At 33.9% G+C, this 23354-nt stretch overlaps 1 protein-coding gene across 5 annotated transcripts in view; it reads right to left on the bottom strand.

Moving 5' to 3' along the window:
• Positions 1-1682: 1682 nt before the first annotated feature.
• The window catches only part of BCLAF1 (BCL2 associated transcription factor 1), a 29571-nt gene continuing 7899 nt past the window's right edge, over positions 1683-23354 (bottom strand). The window contains exons 3-13 of one of the 5 annotated variants that reach the window (XM_060167504.1): positions 22919-23032; positions 21150-22061; positions 19204-19869; positions 18891-19060; positions 16422-16527; positions 15239-15323; positions 12591-12766; positions 11298-11478; positions 10068-10214; positions 4498-4710; positions 1683-4338 (exon numbers count right to left, since the gene is read on the bottom strand). In XM_060167504.1, coding sequence (XP_060023487.1) covers positions 4333-4338; positions 4498-4710; positions 10068-10214; positions 11298-11478; positions 12591-12766; positions 15239-15323; positions 16422-16527; positions 18891-19060; positions 19204-19869; positions 21150-22061; positions 22919-23022 — 2766 coding nt within the window. In that variant the 5' untranslated portion in view covers positions 23023-23032 and the 3' untranslated portion in view covers positions 1683-4332. Of the gene's footprint in view, positions 4339-4497; positions 4711-10067; positions 10215-11297; positions 11479-12294; positions 12458-12590; positions 12767-15238; positions 15324-16421; positions 16528-18890; positions 19061-19203; positions 19870-21149; positions 22062-22918; positions 23033-23354 lie in introns of those variants that run through there. The other 4 variants (XM_060167506.1, XM_060167505.1, XM_060167507.1 and 1 more) reach the window with 4 other exon arrangements.

Raw genomic sequence — 23354 nt, 5'->3', positions numbered from 1 at the left:
GAGATTACTAAGAAAAATCTGATCCCAATTCTTAGGAGAATACCATTAAAACCACTTACCCAACCCTTTTCTACTTGCAAGAATCAAGATTAACATCTGCACTTTAAGAGCACTGTAAATCGGCTTACTGTTGTGAAATGCCTAACACATCCTTGGGAAAAAATCTTTATGTACAGATCATTATAATTAAGACACATTGTTTGGAATTTTTCTCCTAGTAGTGGTGGTTAAGTGGCATCCTAATGCCTGTTCTTTTTTAACCAGTGGGATCCATTTTTAAAAGCTAAAGTACTAGGAGGTAATACAACAATATAAAGAAAGCTAGCACACTTAATGTACAACTTTGGCTTCACTTGCGTACCTGACACGCTAATCACTACTGAATGCTTCTAAAACATGAGTCCAGCTCATAAATTTACACCTCTACTAAAGCTCTCAAGTCAGACAATGGAATAGAATAACTAATTTCAATATATTCCTGAATTCGAAGAAACTAATAACTTTTTCACTTAAAACTTCATTAACATAGACTCCAAATTTTTAACATCTACCTCAATAAACCGAATTAGACCCTTGACATTCAGATTTAACAATAATGGCTTCAACTATTTGAGAACCCTAAATGTATGTAACAGATAATATTCTAAAATTTTGTTAAAGGATGTATCACAATCTACTACTCACAGACTGAGTCTAGTCAAATACAATCCCATGAAGGTGAAGTTTATTTCTCCATGTCCCTTCCCTATTCAGCAACTTCATAAACTTAGGTCTCTGTACTTCTCTTTCTGAAAGTGAAAGAAATACTGTTCCATATGGAACAAAGTATTTCCCAAAGGGATTCCAGTTGAAAGCCAAAGCCACTGGCGGTCCAGTGGTTAGGGCGCTGCGCTTCCACTGCAGGGGGCAAGGACTGGATCCCTGGTCAGGGAACTAAGATGCCACATGCCGTGCCCAAAAAGAAAAAAGGAAGAAAAAAAAAAAAATCCAAAGAGAAAAAGAAAAAAGCAACTAACTCTCTTTAAAAATAAATGTCCCTAATAAATAAAATAGCACATTTTTATGTAGGTAACTGGTACATAGTGTTAAAATTACCCAGTATAGTTCAGCATACATGTACAGAGTTCTTACTTCTTTAACAAAGTTTTGAGGAATAACTTGTCATTTGTATTAGTCAAAATGTATGTCTTAGCACACAAATTTCTGTGAAAATGCGAGGGGCATGGTAAGAATCACACCAGATATAAATCAAAGTGAACAAAGACTAAGTTAAAAAACCAAAAAAACAAAAAAAACCACTTTTTAGTTATTGACTGACTACTATTTCTAGAAAGAAAGAGAAGTAATGCTGATTTCTCCATCATAATATTATGGCTGACAAGTTCCTGTATGAACACAGGAACAGGAAGGCTAGACTAGAAGTCTGAAATTCCTGTATTAACAATGGCTTAGAATTACCCACTGTAAAATTTCCCATTTTCCCAGGAGAAAAAATAAAAAATAAATGGGGATTTGAGCAGTTTTATAAAGTATTTATCAACCCTCAAAAAGCCACATCATCCCTGTTAGCAATTTTACTAACAGATAAGCTGGTATTCTAAAATGAGACATAAGCCATTGCCATCAGTTGTACAGAACACACACAGAAACAGTCTCAAAATCAGGTAAACAAACAACAGCTATTACCACTTATGACATTTTATTGGCATATGACAATTTACAAGGGTCCCTGTTGCATTATACATCACACTGAGTAAGAATCAGTTAGCCATCTACATTCATTCTTACTGGATATATTTTTACTCAAATTATAACTGAATTCCCAACACTTGATTTTAACTGTGACAAAAGGGGAAAAACAGTAATTCCTTAAAGTAGGCTACAACTGGAAAAACAAATTTTGCTTTTTTAATTAAAATTCCTACGATGTTGAAAGGTGTACACACCTAAGGACTGAGTCATGGCCTTCTTAAAACAGCTTTCTTAATCCCTTCTGGAAATATCCTTTGGTTCATTTTTATTTTCCTTCTCTAAGCAAAAGGAAGTGTGTTAATGCAGGTTATCAAGGAGTTACTATTTTCTAGCACTTGTAAACAAATATCCTTACCAAGAGGAACCATTCAGCTTTTATAACATGTCATGAAGTAGGGTGTTAAATTGCGGTTTAAAAAAATTCACACAGGCTTTTTATATGCTTGGCTCTAAAAAAAAAATAACATCCACAATGGCATTCTATTGCAGTGTTTTCACAATCACCCTTCCTACTATATTCTAATAGGATACTCCTTCCTCAATTTTATTTAATAAAAGTAACCAAATCATTAACATATTTGGGTTAAAGCAACGCATTTGCACTTAAAATATAACCTGCTGGTAGGACTTGGGTAGCTTTATTCCTACTCCCTAAAGTAATTTCTCAGTAGGTTCCCCTTTCCTGTTGTCTTACATGGAAAAGCATAACTGCACATTTATAGACATGCATAGAGATTCAGTATCTAACCAAATAATAACTGTTAAAATAAAAGCTAAATTTATTTGTATAAAATAAAATGGTCGTGAAAATTCTCCTGTGTCAGAGATCAAATCCATGTTGCTTTAGCATGTAATTAATTATTATTCTGACTAGGAGAATATTAGTTATGCCCTGATTAATGCAACACATAGTTCCTTTGACAGTATTTCCTCTGCTCAAACAATTTCAGAAAGACAAAATAAAAATAATGATGCAATACTTAAGGATCTTAGGGCCATGAACATCACATATACTGAGTTTTGTTTTCATGTTTTTCCCTCATACAGCTCTTAGCTAATGCCTCTGACTGCAGTTAAGGTGCTAGAAGAGCACCTGTAAACAAACCATCAGTGAGGATGAAAGAGCCATACACTTAAGATGTTTAAAAGTTTACACTAACAGAATAAGCATTATCTCCTTTTAATGCAAACATAAAAACTAATTCAGTTGCTGAATTAACAAGTGAAATTTGACTACTTTTATATATGCTCTAAGAGCAGACAGACTTAAACACTGAAATTTACTATTTTGGATTTTCATTCCTTCTAAGAGATATCATCATAAACATAAAGGCAATTCACATTTGAAAGAGTATCTTCCTGAACAATAGAACCCTTGGGAAGAAAAAGAAAACCCATTTTACAAACTGCAACTGAAATATGGAAAAAAATAAAAAACAAGTTAGATCAATGCTGTGACAAACTTCCTGTCAGATCTTTTTATTGGTGACATATGAAAAACAAGTTACTTAAAATACCACTAATGAGCAGTATATTCTGTTCGCCTATTTTTCCTTATGGTTAGACTACAAACTAATGATTTGGCTGTCCAAAAGCTCAAATAAATATGTAAGGTATGACATCAGGTACACGTCTTTTTAATGCATCAAGTTACTCTGCAGAATAATCCTCTTCCATACCAATGCCAGGATTACAGGTTTTGTTCTTTTTTTTTTTAAAGTCTAAGACGTTCAGTAGGAAGGGAGTTTTTATTTGTACTATTGCAAACCAGTTTCCTCTCTCAAACAACAGCTGATATCTAAGACCATGACTCAAACTTTCAGGGAAGAATAGAAAGAGAATATTGAATTTTGAACTCAAATAGTAAAGGCTCCTAAGAATGGTTTGTATATAGGCCACTGCTTGCTTTCAGTTAAAAAAAGAAAAAAGAAAAATATTCTCATACTTTTCAATCTAACTTTTAACAGCTTGTACTTTTTTCACGATTGGCAAAGTTTCTTTTTCCTTCTTAAACATTTGCTGAGGTGTTAAACTAGCTTAGTTTACCAAAATAACAACTTTTTCCATGGTACACTTCAAAAATTAGTCACCCTACAATGTAGTGTGTTTGAATTAAGGAGAATGTTAAACAGATGTATACAGTTAAAATAGTTAGTGTGGTTTCTATAAACAACTGCTATTCAGGGATTTGTATGTAGAGCTAACGTTTACTTCAGAATAAACATTAACAAACAGGGAGGGAAGAGAATCATAACTTTCACAGAGCTGTACTTGACCATATCTTATAGACAAAGCAGAATTACAATGCATGTAACAAAAACAGTAAAAGTATTTTTTTTAAAAGTTGATAGTTACAAATATGGTACGTAACAATTTTCTACTTTATTTCAGTACAATTTCCAACATACAGTCTACTATTTTTCAGGATATTTGAAGACTTAAAACAAAATTTCTCTAGACTACTACTTGCAAACAGTAAAATTTAAGTAAAATGCTTACATTCTTATTTGAAAACAAAAATCATGTAAAAAAATGGTGGGTGCAAGTTCTGTTCTCTGTTGCAATCTCACTTCAGATTTACTATTCCTAAAAAAAAAAAAAAAAGAGAGAGAAAGATTAGCAAAGATATGAAGAGTGAAAATGATCCAAAATAATCATCGTTCCTAAAAATTAATTAACTAACTGGCCCACCAAACCCATAACATAAGAAAATATAAGAATCACTAACAAGTTGGAAATTTCTACCTTTTCTTCTTTGCGTCTGTCCTTCTTTTCTTCATTATTTTCCATGGTCTCTTCTTCATCTTCAACAATCCCGTCCCCTTGATATTTGTCATGAGTCCATTTTGGACTGCTACCTGATTTTTTGAAGTTAAAGCGCCCTCTGCCACGTTGAAAAGTACCACGACCTCTTCCTCTTTTGGCCCAATAATCCACACCATCATCTCTGTCATCATGCTACAGAAAGGTTAAAAACAATCATCAATGAAATGTCTTTCTTATAAGGAAGATGATTATATCCCCAATCATAAGTCATGGTATAAATTGTCTGAAGATTGGGTAAATGAGATTGGTACTGTTCCAAAACACAAAACAAAACCAATAAAACTGAATTTTTCAACAAAAACATACTCCATCATGAAAGCAAACAGTTACATCATTGCTTCGTAACCCAAGCATTTGAGAGCTGTCCAATTTTTTTGGAGAATCTCAACTGCTAAATTACTGCCAATTTTCAAAATTTTTATTTTTGCTTTCCGTTTTTATTTCAGTCTAAGTCCACTTATTATTAATAAGTATATTATACTGTGTATAAATGATAAAATAACCGATATTTTTCCCCAAAAAATTACCTCAGTCATAAATATGCAACAAAGCATAAAAATATCATTACATTATCAGTAACATTTACTAAATAAAACAGGTGGTAAGAATTATAGTTTACATATAGCAACAGATTTTAAAAATCCTACTGAGATTTAAATCTAAATCAATGTGTATTACACATCAGTCTTCTTGGCAAGGAAATTTCACAAGCCAAATCATGATGGCGTGGTCCCTAGAGTAATATCTCAACTTCTTTCTTCTTCACTAACCTAAAATACTGCAGTTATTACAGCCCAACCTTAATTTTTCATTAGCTGCATCCAAAAACAGATGTTCCCCAAGTTACAAATTGTTCCTTTAATCAAAACATCTGCAAAACTGAAAAGTACTTGACTTTGTCGACAAGCAGAAGAGTATTACATCCCAAAGTACAAAACAAAAAGCCAAAGTTCTCCTGTAATGTAATTTAACTGCTGCCCACCTCAAACTTACTTTTAAGTTCGTACCTACAAAAATGGGAGTGACACCCCTTTATGAGACAACAGGCATAATGCAAACAATGTTGCATACTGTACACAAGTACAATCTACATACATTAAGTACAACTTATGGAGTACTGATATTGATCAACTGTCCAAAGGTCACTAAAACTTTTCAAACACATAATATGAACACATTTTCAAAACATGCAATGTGCCTTTGTGCATATTCATGTAATACAGATCACCCTCCTGAATCACTTGAAAAGTTCACACATGTAATTAACAGACTATATGAAAGAGTCCTTACCCACTTCTAATAATCTAGCTTTATCAAACCAATAAAAGATGACTAGGCAGAGGTGTGCATGACTCAAACAATGAACTTAGGAACTATCAAAAGTGTAAATTTCAGTATGTCAGAAAGTTCAATTGTAAACCCAAAATAAATTATTTTAAAATAGTCTGCCACTCAAAATAATATGCACACACAATTACATAATTTCAGGCTCCCTTTTGGTATTAACACAACTAACTCTATATAGCCTTTATGCTTTCTTGTTTGTGGTGTTTACACAGTATTCCATGGAGTTGTAGGAAGAAGCAAACAGCCACTGAAGCCAGAGGCATGGGTTTAAATCTTAACAGAAACTGTGTGACTTTACTTCCTCATTTAAAAAAACCAGAGATAGCCTTGAAGAAACATAAACGATCTGTTAAAAAGTGCCCAGCCCAGTGCCTGACAAGCAAGCAATCAACGGTGGTGATAAAGTTTATATGGTGCTTATTACTCATCTAATTCTCACAACAACCCTGTAAAATACTGTTACTAACCCCATTTTAGATATAAAGAAACTGAGGCACAGAGAAATTGAGTAACTTGCCCAAAGCCACAGAGTCAATCTTTTCCACTGCCCCTTATGCCCATCATCCACAGAATACGTTTTCTAGGTATCTTGGTGACAGTAAATAGTTACCGTATGAGGTAGCTAAGAGCTGAAACAGAAAAAGCAGTGGCAAAGCCAGACACTACAGTTAAACTAGCAATTACTTTTAAACATACAATCATCTGAAATTAAAGAAAACAAAAGCTCCAAGATCACACTGTGTTTTTCAGAGGGTATCCCGGCAGATACCTAAGTGACATTTTGATGCTAAGCACACTAACTTTTTAATTTTTCTTTTCACCGCGCCAAGAGGCATGCGAGATCTTAGTTCCCTGACCAGGGATTGAACCCATGCTCCCTGCAGTAAAACCACGGAGTCCTAACCACTGGACCGCCAGGGAAGTCCCTAAGCATACTAACTCTTAATCCTCAAATTCTTACATCCAAGATTTTAGTCCTGTTACAGACTAATTAAAATTAATTACTTCATAGATGACAAAGAGGATGTCAGATAGTTATAATACACAGCCAACAATATGTTAGCAAAGGAGGCCATGTTAGAACCAAGACCTTCTGAATCCTCTGAACTCTTCTGTATAGAATGATCAAGTTTCAAAGAGTGAATTTATTAAAGCACCAACCCAAACGTCCTTCCCCACAGGGATTTTCTCTTCCTCAGATGACTTCAACTCAACATGGAGAACTTGCCCATTTTAGTACTTTTCCACTTGCTCCAACTCTTCACGTACTCTCACCTCTCCAGAGAATTTCAGGTTCTAAAGACTATTATCTTTCCTGGAATACTTATTAGTGAAAACATTACCCTATCTTTGCATAAATCAAACTTCTGAGAAGGTAAATTTCAGATTAAGAATGCAACAAATGTTACTATTACTCAGTACTGGAGGAAAAATGATACGAGCTGTAAGAACCTTTTGGAGCCCAAGGCATGGGTTCAAATCCTGACCCCACTCCTACTGGCCACGTACCTTTGGTCAAGCTGCTCAATCTCTGTACCTCTGCGTTTTCCATCTATACAAGTGGAATAATGGTCCTACCTCAAAAGGACTTCATAAGCATGAAAATAAATTCATATATGTGAAACACTTAGAATGGTGCCTACCATAATATATGCTCAATAAATGCTATCCATTATTTTTACTAAGTATTAAATGCTTCATTACTCTGGACAAAATTTCCATGTGTGTCAAAACCTAGGGGAATCTATAATTTTCAACTTCATTTAGTCTCAAATTTTTTTTAATATTTCTATTCTCAACACTAGCTGTCTGAAAAGTCAGACCTATTCAGACTACGCAAAATATTTTAACTTTAAATTCCCAGGTAAAAACCAGAGTTGTCATTCCAATAGCTCATTAATTAACAAAATAATTAATTTTGGAAACTGATTTATAAGAAAAAATGTGATGCGTTAAGTTTACTTCTAGTAAGCATTAGTCTGTGACAAATTCACGTGTATGCCTATATTTATATAGAAATGGAGGTTTTAAAACATAACCCAGAATAGCAACATATAAAATGTTAAATAACACTCTTCTTAATTACTATAACGCCTAGCTGTATGACAATAAAAAATAATTATGTCCCAATTTAAGATAAAAACTATGATACTGGAGACTGAAAGAACACCATAGAAAAATGAAGGTCTGGCCTAAATTAAATATTCGTAAAATGTTTAAGGGTGCTAAACAATTACTATCTACTTGTTCACCTCTCATTTCCCTCTTAACTTTTTGTCCTTTCACATTTGCTCTATTTGTCTGGCATTTTTACAATCACTCACTCCTCACCCCTCCTTTGAAAGGTTGGCCTTTTAATCTCTTCTGACTGGATGATCTTACTGTGGCTTTGTGACTGAATGATGGCTCCTAGACTTTTTTCTCTCTCGATCTGCATTAGCAACTGCCTACTGCACACTTCCACTTAATTTCTGCCTGGCACTTCAATAACAGAACTTAATCTTCACCTCAAATTAGCTGCTTTCCCCTTTATTCCCTATCTTTGAGAGATTCCATCTTCTCACTACCAACACCCGACTAGTGGCTCCCTGAATAAGCCTTCATAAATGTTCCTTAAACTTTTCCCAAACCTATAGCCCCTTAGTTCAAACAATTATTTCCCAGATGTTTGTCACAACCATGATTTTCCAAACTCTGCTTAACATCCAAATTTATTAAAGTATTATGGCCTTCTAAAATTTGGCTCCCGCTTTTTCTTAATTTTCCCAAACTTACACCAATCATCTAGCCATCTGAGTATTGGAGTTCTGTATTTAAGGATGTTTCACTCCTGCTTTCTTACAGTACACCTGCTCATCTTTTAAGCTCAAGATTCAATCCAATATCGTCTACGAAGTCTCTTCTAATCAGTATCTCCTTTGCAATAATCCACCATATGTATTTAGAATGTTCTCCATTACTAGGTCTCGTAAGCCAAGAACTGAAATCATATTTATCTTTCCATCTACAGCATAAACAGCAGTCTATTCATAAATTCTTAAATCGAAAAGGAGATAGGTCTTTTAAACTTTTCTGTAACTGAATAAAATGCCTTTCACTTTCCAGACTGTCAACTCAAGCATAAATTTCTCCTCACATGAGCATATGCTGTGCAAACATTATGCTTAACTTTTTCAGACTCTTGGTCCTTAAAGTATCCCAAAAAGAGGCAAATGGAAATTAGTTTTTGAAACAGCTACAATGCCCATTCTTCAAACAAAATATAGATCTACTTCAGAATACAGCTCTATAACTCTAATTTAGCTGATGGCATGGACATTCAGGTTTATTCAAATATATTCATAAAAAGCCAAATGAAAGATACATATCTATAAAATCCAGTACTATTTTCCTCCCTGCTTCGACAAAACAATTAGTCTTCAGAAATAGTCTCTAAAACATGACTTCCCTGAGAAGCTATGACAAAAATGAGTATTCTGGTAATAGTTTTTGGTGTTTCCTCAAGTTTCTATAATACAGGAAAAAACCCTCTTCTCCCATGCCAAAGTGCAGAGAATTTCCATCATTACCTAGAGAATCTTTCAGGACCCACCTCCTCTGGCTTCATCCCTTATAAAACTACTTCAGAGAGAAGAGCATCACAAGGAAGCACTAAATTAATGTGTATCTAGCAACTTTTCCATAATGTAATTTTTCATCTTCCTTTTACTCCAATAAAAGTTAACAGCCTCCTGAGAACCTTAATTACATGTACTGTGAAAGAATTCTTCTCCTTGTCTTTCAATTAAACAAATAGCTGCGATGATGAAAAGTAAATCTTAATTAGAAGCTTCTACAACTTTTACCGTCTTATAGACAGATACGAAACAAGTTACTGTTCTTCTCTGAATGTGGCTATCAAATCAGGTATATTTTTACTTTACCCTGATCAGCCCGTAGGTGATATCAATAAAGTATAAACAGGACTAAAGGGACCCACATTTTCAAAACTTCAAAATCATCTGGGTAATGATTTATTTTAAAAGTTTCCTATATGATGGTGAAATCTTCCCATAGTAGTGGATACCTGTACTCAAATGTATTCACCCAGTATGCTTTGAAAATTAATGCAAACCAAATAAACAGAGATTTCTAACACCCACCAAGAAGTACTTCTTGCTCTTTGGGGTATATTCTGGATCCCATTCCTCTTCCTTCGGTCTCTTTTGAAAAGTAGTATTTGAGTTGTTTGGACCAGTATTTGTCCCAGCAAAAACTCCTCTGGCTCTTCCTCTGCCTCTAATTCGAAACTGATTAACATTAACAAAGTTGTTTAGTAGTGAAATCAAGAGGTATTAAGTTACATGCAAACTCTAATTTTACTGCAGTAACAAAAAACATTCCCTAATTTCTTTCCTAAATCTCAACTTCATGGCCACTGAGGCCAGTAAGGAGGCAAAAAATTCTGCCTACTGAAAGCTGAGTAGGTTAAGAAGAAATGCAGTCAACCTAATTAGTTAACAGTGCAGTCAGAATGCTGCACTTTCAAGGCCTGAACTAAAATTTTTAAATAATCAAGTTGGTTTGTTTCCCTTCTACTAGCCAAAAGAGTTGTCTAATTCCTAACACTAACATCCCAAGTGTTCAACTACACCTATCACCATACAGGCAAAGCTCTTCTCTTTCCCAAATCATCTAATTAGTGAACCCCACTAATAACAAACTGGATACTTGCTCAAGGTAGGAATCTGAATCTAGAAATTAAAGAGTCAAGAAGATGCACTACTATGAAGTCATTAAATTAACAATTGTAACAAATTTATGGAAACATGGGAATAATGCATATGCTATGTAGAATAAAAAGAAAAGATATAATTTCTATGACTGATACACGGATAAACAAGAACTTGAAGATAATAGGCAAAAATGAAAATAGCTGTCAATACAGAGATGAACATATGGATTTTTTTGTTTGTTTCAAGACTTTTTTCAAGGACTAAGTGATTAAAGAAATGGATCTCAATCACTAACTTTGCTTGACTCTTGGGTCTCTAAGCACTATGTACAGTTACTGATTCCAATGTTAAGAAAAGTTATCTAGTTTATATAGATGCTTCTAAATCTCAAGATGGCATTTTATTCTTTTAAAATCAGGCAAAAACATTTACTTTTTACTTTATATACAAAGAAAGCATCATCCCAGCTCCAAGCCCTTCCTCACTCCCCCTAAATGGCATTTCTTAATGACGATATATCAAATACCATTTTATTTTTCAAGGCTATACGAGTAATGACTCACACAACAATGTCTAAAACATATATTTTACTTTCCTTATGTATAGTACTCTTAAGTAAAGTTCTACCAAATGATCAAAGATAATTTTATTACTTACAAAGGTTCCTCGTGGTCGGCTAACTCCTCCAAAGCCTGAGTATTCTTTCAGTTCATGGTGAGTTTTAAATTCTTCTTCTCTTTCCTTCTTACTCTCCTTTTCTTCTCGAGAACTGGGAGAAGAAGGTGATGCTGAAGAGGATGAAGATCGAGAATGATCTTGCTCTCTACTTTTATGTTTACTGCAAAATAAAGCAAACAAAAAATGTGTGCTATTTTTTAAAAAGATAAAAAGACCCCCTGTTGAATCTTATAATAAGAGGGATATTTTTCAAGTCAAAAAAACTATCCCCTATTAAAATTATTATGCAACTAAAATGATTGGGTGTTAAACTCTGACATAGTCTGTTTCCATTCTCCTTCAGTATTTGTTTTACATGACTACTGAAAAACATGGTATGACATGCCAGTTAGAAACTAGCAGTCTGGCAACTTCAAGAATAAGGTTCAGTTCTTCAATATTTTAAACTTATTTTTATTTTAAGGAAAGGAAGAGAAGAGTAGGAAAAAGTAAGAATGGTCTTAAGGCCATGTTTCAAAACGAATGCAGTTTGTACACCCTGGGTGAGAACAGTTGATATCGTTTAGGCCATAACTCCGTTATTGAAATAAAAAGCATATGACATTACAAATACCAGTCATAAATTAAAAAACACAAGTAAAATCCACCATTTACCTAATGAATAGCAAGGAAAACAATTATCTATAATACTTCTTAGTATTCCTGTTATTTGTTTGACTCTATGATGAACAATTTTACATGATTCTAATCCAACACCCGAAAAGGTCATACCTGCGATAACTCTTACCACTTCTAACAGTATCCATGGAAACATTACTTTGAAAGACTAATACACATTGCTATTTCAAAAAAACTAGTCCTTCCTCCCCCCATCTCTCCCATGTTAAACCACTAGACATCAGTTTAAAATTCTTGTACTCTGGGTGTTATGAGTTGAAAAAGTGCGGAATCAAGCATAACGAACCAAAGTTCTTACACAAACTGTTTCTAGAAATGCACTGCATTGAAGTCCAACCTCCTGATGTAGCCTGGATAATAGGACACATTAATTTGTCATTTTTTTTTTCAGTGTTAGCTTGCTATTCCAAAGTTTTTGTCCTCATCCACCATAAGCCGTGTAAAAGACAAATATATTTTTGCTGTAAAACAAATAATTTTAATTGTTTAAATTTAAACATTCGATTACACAGTCAAAATTGAAAGCAATTAAGCTGACAATTATTAAAGGCTAATTAGAAGCTAAAACCTAACTCAGACAGTTTTAACAGTTACCTGTCATCTTTGTAAGATTTGTATTCCTTGTAATCTTTTGGAGTTTTTTCCTGCTTTCTTGATCCACTGGATTCCCTGGAGCCCTTGGAATCCCCCCGTTCTTTACTTCTTTCTTTTCTCCGACGATCAATGTCATGCCGAAGATCAGCAGAATCACACCTTAATTTTTTATCTCCCTATAAAAGACAGATATAAAATACAGATTTCAGGGAAACTATAGGGACAAAAATACGTATATATGTGCGTGTATGTATATGTGTGTGTGTGTGTGTGTATATATACACACACACAAAACCAAATTTTATGCCAATTTCTAAGCTGGCATTTTAGTATCAGAAAAGAATGAGTAACATACTACTTCCATACTTAGTTTTTGTTTAAAAATGTACTTGATGTTTTCACTAAACATTTGTGTACGCAAGTATAATGGGACTGGGGAAATTATTAAAAGGTAAATCATCTTGAAAATGTCATAGGTTTTTGTTCAAAGCAATCCATAATAAACTTTCATACAGTAATATGATACAATTATTTTCGTACTCAGCACATCCTCATTTATCATCCTTCGAAACGGTTTTTTATATAGTTTAACAATGATAGAGGTTATACTCAGTTGTGGGTGTAGCCATCTGCCTATAAAGCTAAGGGATCCTAAAGTAATGGTTCTCATTATTTAAGCCTCGTTGTCATCAAGCTCTTCCCATATAAGTTGACCAACCCAATAAAAACCGCTTCAAAAGTTAAGTATTCTGTAATTTCCATAACATGCAAGCGTAATATGATTAATGAAACCAACTGAGGTTGAACAAGGGTAGAAACAAAGCCAGAAAGATATTATTCCCAATCCTGTACTCAGTATCTGGGCCATATACTGCCCTTTCTCAATTCAGGTATTGCAACGGACATTAGTTTAACTGGGTCACAATTCACCTCCTTCTTGTTCCATTGCTTTTTCAAATACTATATAATTTAGGAAGATGGAAAGAGGCATCTAGGAATGAAGAAAAATTATACATCAGTAAGATGCTAAGCAATGTGGACATCCTTGCTACTATTCAACAATAAGAAGTACTCTGGGAAGTCTAGCTATAATGTTCATAAACATTCATATCTCCAAATGATACCAACTACTCACCCATTTGCTCCCACTGTAACAAGAAAAATCTAATCAAGAGCAAAAATCTTCCTATTCACCTAGTAATACATTATTACCAAGTCCACAAGTAACAATAAAAGTGAAAGTATTTTGTAAAGGCCAAACTATATATATACACACATATATATATGCATACATATATATATACATATATATAAACAACATAGTACTAAATATATGTTAATTGTTCAGATAGGAAGATAAAGGATAAAAAGCAATGTCATATCCTCTTGTCCTTCCATTAGTTATCACTATTTTCTCTCCTCTCGATCAAAATCGGTCTGAGTAACGGAGAGAAGGAAGATACTCACTCTGTCAGAGTACAAGAATAGACTAAATTGTGGGCAAAACAAAATTAACCAACATTGAACCCAAGGTATTGAAAGTAAAAGCCAAAATTAGCATTCACTTCTCAGAATCTGGTTTTCCAAGATTAATGTGCCCCATGCAAAGAAACCACTTTCTTCCTAAGCTCTAAATTTCTTATCTAATGAATTAATAGCATGCCTAATTAAAATGGTTATATACGACAACCATTAATAACAGCTTCTAGTAATAAAAATGCCAATGTTTTCATAACAGCCCAATTATTCAACTCTGCAAGATAGATGTATTCTCACTCTTCCTATTAGAAAACCAATGTCCAAGAAGCTAATTACTTTCCTAATATCACAGAGACAGTACTTGGTGATGGCCAGAATTGGAACCAAGCAATACGCTTCCAGGTTCCCTAGCCTTTTCACTACAACAGACAGTTGCTCCCTTTTAACCTTGCTCCATATTTCAACTAGACTTTTATGGACTGTCATATAATCTACTTTGAAAATGTCAATTTCAAATTATCAATTAATCAGAGTCCCTTAACGACTGAATTCCATACTCAGAGTCCTCCGACCCCAACGCCAGTAATTCCAGTCATTCAGACTCCTTTCTCAAGTTTAAAAGCATTCTTCCCCACAATCCACAAAAACTATAACACAGTTTTTGTTCCAAATGTTCATTTGTAAACCAGTTCTTAGAATGCTTATTTCTTAGTCCAGATCAAAAATGCCCAGTAGCATGGAGATTACTTCTTGTTCTCTCTGTGAAGAACCTAGAGATATTAATTTAGGCACACATAAATCAAGGAATATTCTGGCTCATCCACTTCACCTCTAACAGAAACCCTAATATAATTTATATCTTTGCTTTTATAATTTTCCTTTGTCTACTCATTGATTCTTTGCCCTTTTCTTAGAACTAGTTTCTTCCTTTCAGTAGCATTTAAAAAAATTATTCTTGGTTTAACTTAGATATATAGTACAAGTGTCAGCTTAATTTCTTCTAGGAAAGTACACTATATATGCTACCATAAATATATACATAATGTATTTACAAGTTACAGATGATATCCTTAAACATTTTGCCTAAACAAACTATGCTTATTAGTACATCATCATTAACTAAGCTGAAGTTAACATGAGAAAAAAAAAAAGGTCCATTCAAAACATACCTTTTGATTTTCTTCTTTAAAAACTCTCTCTTCGCCTGCTAAACGCGTGTGCTTCCTCAGGGCACTTGGAGAGATGTCAATTCTCCTTAATGTAAAATAAAGTCTATTTGTAGTCACATTAACTTTATGGTTCCACAAATTCCTAAAATTGTCCATTTTTGTAAAGGAAATACTAGACAGTTGTTTCTCTCCCAGTTGTCTAATTTAGCACAGCAAGATTATTAATCTAATTCCTAATAGATAATTAAGAAATAAAAACTATATTAAAAATGAATTAAAATGCTTCAACCAATTTTTTATATATAAATGAAGCCTGACCTTTTAAGATATCAAGCTTACTTTAACCATCAAAAAAAGGAAAACATGTTTTGATTAAATTGGACATTATCATTTTAAGTGTTAATCATCATACAATTATAATCATTGTGTATCAATGAATACACAAATAGGATTATTTGTTAAGTATCTCCAATATTTTTACAGATTCAGTAGATCTTTAGTTTTATTCTGTGCCTCTCCTTGCCTTTTTAAGCTAGTGTCAGTTTCATCTTCTCAGTGCCTCTTCAGCAGTGACCACCAAAACCATACCTACTTTGTATTAAGCACCGAACTAGATATTTTATAATCAATACTAATTGTCACCACCATCCTGCAAAACAGGCACTGTTATTCTTGTTTGTAGATGGGAAAAACTAATGTTAAGCGATTAAATAACTTTTTTATCACAACGCAATTAAGTGAGAGAGCAAGGACTGGAATACAACCGTCTGACTTCAACATTCACGATCTTTTCATGAAAAACAATTCTACCTTTCACCAAGCATTTTAATTTTACAAACTTACTGGAAGTAAATCTAATTCAAGGGTTACTTACTCTAGGCATCCAACCCCCTCCCAACATACAGATGTTGTAACTATTTAATTTCATACTGGCAAGTGATAAGAATTAGTGTTTTAAGTTCTAACAACCAGTTTAAACCAAATAAAACTGAAAATTAAAAAGAAACAGTAAATTACAAACTTTTCAAGATTGGAAATATATTTATTCAAGCTACAAATCAAAGTTCGTTTGTGTCATAACATCCACGTAGTTCCATATATCTTGTCTAAAGTTCCAACATAAACTTGTTTGAACAGCGTCTTCCTATCAAAACAACATTTTTACATGCCCAGTATACATTACCTGTGTATCTCAGGGCTCTTTTGCCGGGCACTATGTTCTTCAGTGGCTTTCTGATACGAGGTGAACCTCTCGTTTAGAGTCACTGCAGCTGATTTGAAGTATTGCTCTGTTGATTTAGGAGAAACACTGCCCAGTTAGTTATCTTTACTTTAAGAGCGATTTTCATTTGTGACAGAAGGGCATGTAGCAGGTGAAAAGAAAAATAAAAATACTCAAGAAACCTAGCAGAAGAGAACCAAGTGTTACAAAGAACTCCTACCCTGTCCCTTGTAACTTCTTGTACCTCAACAGGTAACTGATGCAAAGTTCCTCACAGGTCCCTGTCAATATTGCATATAGACCAAGAACAATAAATATATTAAATTGAGTCTCTAATTCCATTTCAATAATGCACTACACTTCCTCAAACAGAACAAAAAGGAACAATATGTGAATGTCCTTAAGCCTTGCCAATATGAACCAATGAAGTTAACTTCAAGTAATCATTTGCAGGAAACAAAAAATGCTACGGTAACTACACAGCTAGTTTTAGTAAGCTAATCAAAGTATTTCAGCAAGAACTATGTTGACAACAAAAACTGGATTTAAGAAAAAACTGAATACTGCCATTTCAATTGGAAAAATATTTTTTAAATCAATTAACACTAATTACTCCAAAACTCTGGCATCTTGGCAAACCTGACAGCACATTTGATATTATTGTCTTGTCTTTCTTTTAACAACTTTAAAATTAGTAATAGCAATACTGATTAGTTTTTAAACCATTTCAAAATATGCTGTAGATGTAATATAAAAAGACGTATAAAGTCATGAAATGTTACATTATGAAGCAAGCTATCTGCTTAACAGGTCAACATACATCTGTGTCAACTTACCGCCCAATATCCAGCACATGTCTCATAACCAATCATTAAAACTTGAAACGGCCACTACAAGGGTAGTGCCTCAATCATAATTCCATGAAACCCAGGAATTTGAGCTAGCAACTCAGTTTTTATGCCATTTTTGCCAGGAAGACAGAAGATTCAACTTTGCCTGTATCTTTCAACAGCTATTTTACTTTGAAACATGGATTTGCCATTTCAAAACATATTCCAGGACCTAGTTACAATGAAAAAGAAAACATCACTGGGCATTTTCAGCTCTATGTTAAGTAAGAGCTGTTCAGATCGGTTGCACAATACGAATAATGAAACATAACTACAATTCTTTTTCTTTTTTAAAAAAAAAAGGAAAACGAAAAAGGAAAAATTTTATGAAAACCTGATCTCAAAATTCACCAATAAATTGTAAAATGTGGAGACAGGTCAAAAAAAGGTGAAAAAAGAAAAAATGTTAACGTTTCATATTCTATGCACCACAGTAATATGGTCATAAACTGGTTCACAAACCTAGTTATAGCCAAATAACAAAACTCTTTTGTTACTATGTTTAAATAATTACAGTCAAAATGAAATTCATTAACTAGTCACTGTTTTGAAATATCAAATGCATAAAGAATTTGCTAAAGGCAAGTTTCAGCTATTATGAGTTGTTCTCACATCCAAAGACAAACTTTTCAGAAAACGGCTTTTCAGAGCAACAGCCATGGAGATTCCTGGGTAAGAAACTATTTCAAAGTAAACTGCCTTTCAAACACAAAACCAAAATAATAAAAACAAGTTCTATTTGCCCAAAAAGTCACATGCTAAAACCTTTGAAAATTATTAGTAACTTTGAAACTAAAACTACGTACTAGTGAAAATAGAACATCACTACTCAGTTGAAACGAACACCCTTATCAACCCCAGGACCTAAAGAAATGTCGTAATTATTATCCTAATCAGTCACTATTCACAGAATCACTACTTACCCAACATACTTATAAATTTCTTGAAATTCTTCCCCTTTAAAACTCCTAATAATGTTTTTTCTTGTTTATTTATCATACAAAAAAGCCAAATATTATAACAAGTTAACTAACACAAAATTAACATAGGAAATTAATACTGTTTTTCCCCACTGGTTTCAAGTTTCTTTAAAAGTTAAAAAGAAATTCTTAATAATAACAATACTGCCCCACTTTGTTATAAATCCAATGCCAAGAGTACATTAATACAAGTCCCATGCATGCAATCAAAGATAATCTGTGAGGACCCAGCACTTCAAATACAGTATTACGGTACATTTCAAAAAGACTTTTAGCATTGTATAAATCTACGTCATGTTTTATCATAATACAGATTTTCAGGGTATGTTTTAATTCTATTTAGCATTTTAATCACTTTATTAAATATTAAAAATCACTTTACTAAATAGGTCTTAATGTTAACCAGACTGTTAGCTCTTTCGTGTAGTGCTATTTTTCCAAAAATTTAATAGTCTATATATACTTGCTAGCCCTGGGGTGCATTAATCATTACACATAGCTGTTCATTTTTTTACTTACAAGATAACTTTAATTCACGATAAGAAACATACTAAACATACCTTTAACATGATGAACCAAGGACACAATGTGTTGAATAAATGACTCTGAAGTGCTTTTGCTGGCCTGTGGCAACTTAATGTGGTCAAAGATGGATCGGAATTCTTGCTCCTTCTTGACAGAATGGACAAGTGTACTAGCAAGTAGCCTGTCTTTAGTCAAGGAAGCAGGTCTGGAGCATATCGGTAACAGACACATACAAACAAAATATACCATTGGTTTGAATATGAAAATGGTAAGTACATTCAGAAAATAATTAACTGGATTATTAACTAACCACCCACAGATTATTTATTAGGTATCAGTGTGGATTACCTGTTAGAATCATCAAGAGGAACAGGTGCCATTTTGAGTTTGACTTCAGGACGATGAGAATCACTGGCTATCATTTTGATCCTAAGTGGACTCTCCTCTCTGAAGGTAGACTTTTCTCGTGCATCCAGATTCTTGTGTAGAGGGGGACTGTAATCAAAGAGGTCTTTGAGCTTTTCAGACTTTACCTGCTCAGGTGACTGAGTTTCTTTCTTTACTGTTATTCTTTCAGAATTTTTGTCGTCTTCCTTGTGCTTATCTTTTGTAGTGCTAGGCCTTTCCACTACATATCCAGTCTCTTTAAGTTTATAATTTTTTTCTTCTCTAAATCCATCACTTTCTCTATTGCCTTTCAATGAAACTTTGGACTTGTACTTGGGTCCTTCCTCCTCAGTATTCCGGTGAGATGTAGTAGCAAAATTTTTACCCTGATCTGCAAGAACTGACTTCCTGAACTGTCTATAATCCTCTGTCTCCTCTGTGTCATCCCCTTCTGAATCATTAAACTTTTGTTTTCCAGACTCTTTATCACTGAAGTAATCTAGAGCTTCCTGATCTTCCCATTCTCCCTCTGCCCTCCCTTTCTCTGATCCTTTCTCCTTTGGAGCCTCTTTATCCCTGGTATTACCCCTATCAAGCAGGAATACTCTAGACTCTTCATCTGTGAACCTGTGAATAAGCAAAGAAGAGGATGGTAACTCTGGATTGCATTCATTGCAGATCACTTGCATACTTAATTGTGCTTCCCAATATCACAGGAACAGTAATAAGAGGAAAAAACCCTACTGAAAAGTGCTTTTTCAGATTCCACTTTTAAAAAGCATTAAAAGCATCCATACAGCTTATGTACTGTTTTTAAATAAATTTACACATTAGACTTCCTAAAGTTTAAAAAAAGTAAAGCCATCTCAAAAACCTGTTCTATTTATAGTCCACAATTCTGCACTAACAAATCCAAATTTCCAGAGATTCTAGAACATACAACACAGCTTAATTTCTGAGGCTAAAAACCACTAATAAACAATATACTTATCTATTAAAATTCTACTTATGATTATACTCAAAATCTCAGACTATTTCACTTATCTAATATAAATAAGAGTTCAAAAAAGTGGACTTCAAGGTAATTAATATTAGATATTTAATAGTCTATCTAGACCACAAAATAGTTCATATATACTTTGCAGTAGAAAATGATGCTTTCTGGCAACATTAAGTAGAAACTATGTATCAGTCCACTAAGAAAATTAATTTTAGATTGTATAGCACTAAATCATAAATAGCATGCTTGCAGTATTCCCTCACTTGTAAGTCAATCACACTACCTTAGCAACCCATTTTCATTAAGCTTTTTAGTAACCTTTAGCAATGCTTGAAATTAGAATTCAAACCAAGTATCTCTCTGAAATGTTTACTTGAGTAAGAAATACCATTTATTATCTTTTCTACAGTCAGGCACATTCGTTAAAAACTGGTAGCTGGACTGTTTATAATACCACACAAGAACATGTAATATAATTGCATTATTTATGTAGGTCACTTTATAATGGTGAAGAGTACAAAATAAGCTAACACTTATAAAATTAATCTGTTTTTACAACATGTTAACCATTAGTTATATTGTTTTTACTGTTTTTACAACATGTTAACCATTAGTTATGCTTTATGCTACTCAATTTCTCATTTATACTCTCAATTCTGGACTGACTAAAAATGGATAAAATGAAAAGGAGGAATATGAATTAGCTTCATAAACATTTATTAGAATACTTCACTTCCAAAGTTAACAAGATACGAATAAAACCAACTTGGAATTATCTTATAAAGAAGGAAGTCAGGAGTAAAAATAGCTAAATACACATCACAATGCAATTTTTAGCCTTAAAATCCAAAAAGAATTCAAAGATCAGAAGTATTAATATTATAATCTAAATTCTCTTAGTTCTTACCTTTTTAAGAATTTTCCTGTCTTTGCAGTTTCCTGATCCCCACCATCAGGATAAAATGAGGAACGTCCCCTAGCCTCATCTCTTGGAGCATTCTGTGGTGTGATTGTCTTTGCAGGGCTTCTTCGTGAAGGGATGTGATGAATTGGACTATTCTGAGAAGGACTGTATCTACTAGATCCATTTCCAACAGAACCAGACCCAGACCTTTCAGGACTATGCTGAATGGAATGTGAATGCTGAGAGGGGGTGTTTTTTGCAGAGTGTACTGTACTGAGCATGGGGGCATCAGAGCAAGATGAACTCTGACTAGGTGGTGTAGCAATTGGTGAAGGACTATGGGGTGATCTGGGACTATTATCATATGCTGAAAGGCCAGGCCAAATATCACCAGATGTGGCTGATGATTTATTAAACTCATCAATAGATTCAGATGGGTCATGTTCAAATGTATCTTTCGGTTCCTCCTGTGACTTGTTTTTCAAAGGACTCTCTTCTTGGGGCTCCCCTTCAGCTTTTTTGGTTTGTTTTTCCTGAGACCCTCGTCTTTTAGAGACAGGAGACTTGCTATACGGGGACGAAGAACGAGAAGAGGATGATCTTGGAGACCTAGATGATCTATATGACCGGCGAGATCTGCTTCGGGATCTTTGAGAAGAAACGGATCTTCTTTTTGGACTCCTGGAACGTGAACGACCTCGTCTAGGACTCCTGGAGTGTCTTCTATTCCAAACAGGTCTATATCCACCTCGATGATATCTACCTCCTCCTCCTTGATAATACCCTCTACCCCTTCCTCTGTACCCATAAGGTCGTCTCATTCCTCTATTATTTCTGTAATCTCGGCGATAATCTCTAGAATACATGCGATCTCTACTACGAGATCTTGAATATGTCCTGGAACGAGACCTAGAACTAAAAATGAAATAAATATCAATCCAAGAAAAATAAACTATTACATCCTACCATCCCAAATACTTCTGGTTGAATATAACACGTAAATAAAGTGTCAAAGCCAAAAATGTATTATTTTTTAAAAAGCCCTCATTTATACAAAAGTAAAAGTTTACTGTTTTCAATGAAGAAAATCTCAATTCTAAGGTAAATATTGAGAAAATAAAGGGCTTAGGAATGAAGGCACAGAAAACAGGGGAAAAAATTGACAACCAACAACAGGACACACTAACAAATTACAGTACCTTTATGCAGGCACTTAAAGTGATAGTGTTAAAAGAAAATGTAATGCCATGGAAGAATATTCACCAGTGAAATACCATTGGCTAAATGCATGCATAATAAAAACTTAGGCCTAGAAAAATAGTACAGGAAAATCATAAACAAGTATTAATTCATAATGAAATTATGGTCACTTTTATTTTCAACTTGTGGTCTCTATTTTCTATGTTAAGTATGTATTACTACTTAAAGAAAGACAACCAGAGTTTATAATTTTTAAACAATAAACCTATTGAGACCTCAGAGTCAGAAATGAGAAACTATGAAACAGTATGCAAAGACTGCTTACTGTCAAATAATTCTTACATTATCCAATTCATCTCTTAACATTACAGCAGTTCCCGCTTATCTGCAGGAAATACATTCCAAGACCCCCAGTGAACTAACTCTAAAACAAGGATAACAATAGATCCATTCACAGGGTTCTTTGAGAATAAAACGTTTTAATGAATGTAGCACTCTGTGTAAGCACTTCATAAGTATTAGCTGATATGATTATTATCATTATTTAAGGAATTAAAAGCACAGTAATTCACCTGTATCTCTTCTTTCTAGAGTGTGATCTTGATCTTGATCGTGAACTAGACTGTGATCTAGACTTTGATCTTGAAGAGTGTGATCTAGAATTGGAGCGACCCATTTCTTTTCTCCTAGTCAAATGAGAGAGTGAAAAAGGTTAAAATCACAATACAAGTGAAAATGTTTCAATTATTTAACTTATTTTCGGATACAAATTGAATTTACAAGACGTAAGTTTCTCAAAGGATATTACTCATCATTATTCATATGAGTACTAAGACAGTCAATTATCCCTAACTAAAACTGTATTTTCACCTACATGACAGGTACTGTATAGTGAAGACACAACAGAAGATTTCTATGGACTGCCCCACCTATGTGCCTCAATCCAAAAAGGCAGCAGCTGCAGAAGCCAGAAAGAGCAATGATATCAGACTACAGCAGCATGTTAGA

The sequence above is a fragment of the Lagenorhynchus albirostris genome, chromosome 12 (genome assembly GCF_949774975.1).
Source record: "Lagenorhynchus albirostris chromosome 12, mLagAlb1.1, whole genome shotgun sequence".
NCBI lineage: Eukaryota > Metazoa > Chordata > Mammalia > Artiodactyla > Delphinidae > Lagenorhynchus > Lagenorhynchus albirostris.
Note: the sequence above shows the minus strand (reverse complement) of the source record. Positions and strands in the feature narration are given on the sequence as shown.